Source organism: Cyclospora cayetanensis, unplaced genomic scaffold (assembly GCF_002999335.1).
Source record: "Cyclospora cayetanensis isolate NF1_C8 unplaced genomic scaffold, CcayRef3 CcayRef3_contig_490, whole genome shotgun sequence".
NCBI classification, from domain to species: domain Eukaryota; phylum Apicomplexa; class Conoidasida; order Eucoccidiorida; family Eimeriidae; genus Cyclospora; species Cyclospora cayetanensis.
In genome coordinates this window covers 1-4142 of record NW_020312470.1, presented here as the reverse complement: position 1 = coordinate 4142, position 4142 = coordinate 1, and the positions used below count along the sequence as shown (strand labels likewise).

At 48.8% G+C, this 4142-nt stretch overlaps 1 protein-coding gene across 1 annotated transcript; it reads right to left on the bottom strand.

Annotated features, from left to right (window-relative positions):
* Window positions 1-971: 971 nt before the first annotated feature.
* Window positions 972-2195, bottom strand: LOC34622715 (transmembrane emp24 domain-containing protein 9). Its single transcript, XM_022735859.1, has 4 exons — window positions 2000-2195; window positions 1645-1862; window positions 1340-1444; window positions 972-1115 (listed from the first exon to the last, which is right to left on the bottom strand). The coding sequence occupies exons 1-4, from the start codon at window positions 2193-2195 to the stop codon at window positions 972-974; spliced, it is 663 nt and encodes a 220-aa protein (XP_022589917.1).
* Window positions 2196-4142: the final 1947 nt, after the last annotated feature.

Genomic DNA, 4142 nt, shown 5'->3' with positions numbered 1-4142 from the left:
GAGGAAGCTAATAACAAGGAATTCTTTGTTATTGGAGAAGCTGTAGTTTGTTGAGAGAGAATAAGGTTCACCGCAATGTCGCGTGCATCGGCTTTTAGGAAGGCCTGATACTAACAATCGGGGAGCCGCATTGTGCTCTCAGCAGCGTTCAAGTGTGCGGCTTGCTGAACCTGAATGTGTCTTTGTCCGTAGTGCAGCATTTCATTCTGACTGTTTTCACCATTTCAGTGTTGGGATCAGTAGCTTGCTTCAGCTAGGCGTGCCTTGTGCGCAAGCTGTAAACCCTAGGACTCGTCAAATAAGGCGCAAACTGAGAGCTGCTTGTGCTTCTCCAGCCGTAACTACAAAATCCGTTGACACTGCACCACGGGCGCTTAGAAGCCTCCGGAGTCCGCCAGCACCTGGTGCCATAGCAGACATAAGTCATCACTGACTCTGCAGGGCTTCAGCGTCCATTGACCCCCGAGACAATCGCTTCAAGGATTGCGTTGTAAAAAGAGAGAATTAGTAAGAAAGAGAGTCTCAGAAGCCCGGAATGATCGTCACTGAGTAGGAATTTTTGGAAAATGTTTCATGCATACATGTTGATACATAAATGATGCTCTAACACTAATAACTTTTTCAGCGATCAGTCCTTACTAATTGGGCTAGAGGTTGTCGCCTCATGGTGCAGCAGGCTGCAGCTGCGAGTTTATTCGTCTGTATTCGATTATACCGAATTGCAGGCGGCCTCCACCAGTGCCTCGACACACTTAAATTGGTCTCTATGCTCCATAAAAACCCGGACTGCCTAGCACCATGCTTGGCTTCAGACCAGAGAGGAAGTGGCTTCCCAAGATTTCGCGACATGAGTAAGTTATCCAGCCTTTCACTGCTCTGGCAAGGATTGTCATGGAGTGTCTGCGGGCGATTTCAGGCAAAGAGTAAAGCGACGGTACGGTGGACACACATGCATCCGCGCAGTTCGCCGTTTAGATGATCTTGTGGGAGTGGAAGTAGCGGACCAAGTAAAAGATACTGGCCAGGGTGCAGGCGCATAAAAGCAAAAGTTGCAATACTGAAAACCACACAACGCGACTGTTGATGGCTTCGCTCGTCCGCTGGAATCGTTCTTCCTGCAAACACCGGACAGGCAGTAGAACGAAGTGGAAAAGCGCATTGCTCTGATCCTTCGGTAACACACGTTTGCATTTCGAAAGGGCCAATACAGATAGACAACAATGAGGATGCTTCTTTTTGAATTGTGTTAGCAAGCATACTCGAGGTGATGCATATTCATAGCTAGTGAAAGCAATAGTAGCGCCCGACTCGGCTTGGGTTGTGCATTCGGAGAGCGTACCTGCACCCTTTCATAGTCGTTTTCCGCCTGCATTGCCTCCACCCTTCGCGCTATGGCTTGCAGTTTCAGATGAACGCTATTTACGTGCTCCTTCTTGGCAAGCTCCTGCGAGGAGGAGGAGGCAACACAGCAATGCAAACGAGTGGAGGAACAACGTCAAATGATCTACACCGAGCAATCTTTGATGCTTTTATAAAAATAAGAACCCCATAACGAACAAAGTGGAGACTCACGGAGGACCGCCAAAAACGCTTGGGCTATGGCGTAAGCTGACTGAGTTAAATCGGCAGATTCGTCTGACTTACGTCGGTATTGACGTCAGTATCGCCCAGTTCAATGGAGAGTGACCACTTAAGCAACTGCGTGCTGGACCATTTAGAAGGAGAGCACGAAATACAAACTTGGTACTCTCCAGGCGTTGTTGTCACGTGCGTAACTTTCCCTTCCATGTCTGTGGGTAGCACCTCCCGGCTGTAAACGCTGCGCCCTGTGGGGTCCTTGAAGATGATACTGCATGTTACGCCTGAGAAATTCAGCAACATGCGGCGCAAAAACTCATTCAAACAAGTCCAAACTCCCGTACATACACGGCAAGTTGTATGATATTGCGTGTGGGTGTCAAGGCCGGAAGAAAGCTGCACCACCAAGTGGCCAACTTACCTGGGTTTTCATGGTCCTTGTATGCTGCTGTAAGCGCCAAATCAGCTGGTACGCTTTCGATGAAGCACTTTTCGTGAGACTCCTGCACGTAGAAGTAAGCTGCCGTTGCTGTCTGAACCCAACAGCACAGTGCAATGACGACCAGCGCCCCGGCTGGCAGCGCCTGGGGCACATCGATCTTCTGAAACCTCCTCATTGCGCGTGGGGGAGGAAATGAGGCACAGCAAGTTGCAATTTGTTGAAAAATGCAGAATGCTGAAGGCTGTACGGGTGGGGCCACAGCTTGCAGGTGGGCGTCTGCCGATCCTGGCAGCCCCCTTGTGTTAATTGGCCACCGAAGACAGCTAATTAAATAGCGCCCTCTGCTAGGACAGCGAGAGCAGAGTGAGCGTTGTTCAAAGGTGTCTGGAAAACCGTAGCCCCTTCCCGCTGGAGCAAGGCCAAGTTGGTCTACAGCCACCTTGCAGGTATTCCTCTGTTGTTGCCCTCTCAACAAATTTACACACAGGGTTCAAAACAGGATGTGACGGCGTCTGGTAAAATTCTGCATAGACTCAGGCTCCCCCGGTGCTGTCGCGTTTCAGCATGCACTGAAAGTGGTACCCTGCAGGGCGGGACTCCTGATGCAATAACAGCCCAAACTGGAATAAACTTATGATATATTTGTCCCGTACAGCTAGGAAGAAGCTGTCTCTACCCACAGAGCTTCAGTAAAAGAGAACAGACAAACTCCTTGCCGCCGACTGCTCGCTGCAGACAGTAGCGCATGCAGTGGGTTTTTCGTGAAGCCAACACAACCTGCGCCCTAAAACTAGTTCCTACGAGTTCTTGCAAACGATCTTTATTTTAATAACTGCCAAATCCAATTAGGTGGCATTTTGGGGGGGGGGGAATGCACGCCAGTTTGTAGGTATAAATTGTGGCTGGGGTGTATGGTAATAACGACAAGCAGCTTTCTTACAGCTTCTTGATGCTATAGCCTTTATAATCTTCGCACCACAAATTAACACACCCTTGCTGCTTCATAATACTATCATGTCTAAAACCTTCATACCAGAAATTGACGTTTCCCTACTGCTTTGCTGAGAGGGGTTAGGTAAGGCAGCCCAGACGGTGGAACCCATCCTATTGTGCGAACTGCACAATGGGGCGGCTGCAGTGTGTAGGGTGGCACTTGACCACATGCCAACACTTGCCAAAATATAGAGCTGCATTTACTCTAGTAATAAGCTCGTCAGCATGATTCCAAAACCTTCCACAGTTATTCAGATGGAACGCGGAGCAACTTGCAAACCTATGCTGCTGCACGCCTGTTGTAGCGGGCTAAGTTACACGTTGGCAGCTTTTACGGCCCAGATAATTTAAACCATAAAAATAGTAAAGAAACGATCATTCGGGTTGTTTCGCACGTCCTGTTTGCTGCTAAGGAACATGGCCTCGATACTGTGAGACCCAATGCTGTGTGCACAAGCACTAGATGCCACGGTCAACTAGCTGTGAATGGCTGGAACGGAGAGACGGGGTAGCAGAAAGCAATTCATTACCTTTTATTTCGTAGTCGTGAGAGTAGCAGGCAGGAAAAGAAAGCAGCTCTTCTTGGAAAACACGCTCTAATGACTGTTTTAATTTGAGTACGGAGTCAGAATCCAAGATTCTTACTACGGGGCCCCTGGATAAAGTGTTAAACTCGTAGTCTTTAGCCGAACCGCAAGCTACTGCGACTCCTAACCAAAGCAAGACAAACTGTACGTCACAGTAGAGCCATGCATTGAAAACAAGCAAAGCCACTATTGTCTTGAAAACGTCGCCATTGAGGGGGAAAACTGCTTTCCCACGCAGCGCGCGACGGTTTTTTAAACTACTTAAAAGCAAAGCTTCGCCAAGAATTTGACACTTTTACGGCTCCCCATAAATCCTCCGCCTCCACGGGGGTCACCTGCCTGCAGCAACGTCCGCAAATCATTCAGGGAACTTGAAACTTCTTTACAAAGCCAATGTTCACAGTTCTGTGGCACTTCCAACTCTCAGGGAACTGGATTAGGCAAACAAAAGCGCTGACTCGAGAGAGCCTCGCAAATGTGTTTAGACACCTGAGAGCAAACTCTTTTGTCTGGTCGGCTTCTGAAGCATCTCGTGAAGCCTT

Coding starts and splice junctions, on each gene's coding strand:
- LOC34622715 (XM_022735859.1), bottom strand. CDS start 2,195: ATGAGGAGGTTTCAGAAGATCGATGTGCCCCAGGCGCTGCCAGCCGGG. Junction 1,445..1,644: donor ATACTGACGTCAATACCGAC/GTAAGTCAGACG, acceptor TCCTCCTCGCAG/GAGCTTGCCAAGAAGGAGCA. Junction 1,116..1,339: donor ACGACTATGAAAGGGTGCAG/GTACGCTCTCCG, acceptor CGGTGTTTGCAG/GAAGAACGATTCCAGCGGAC.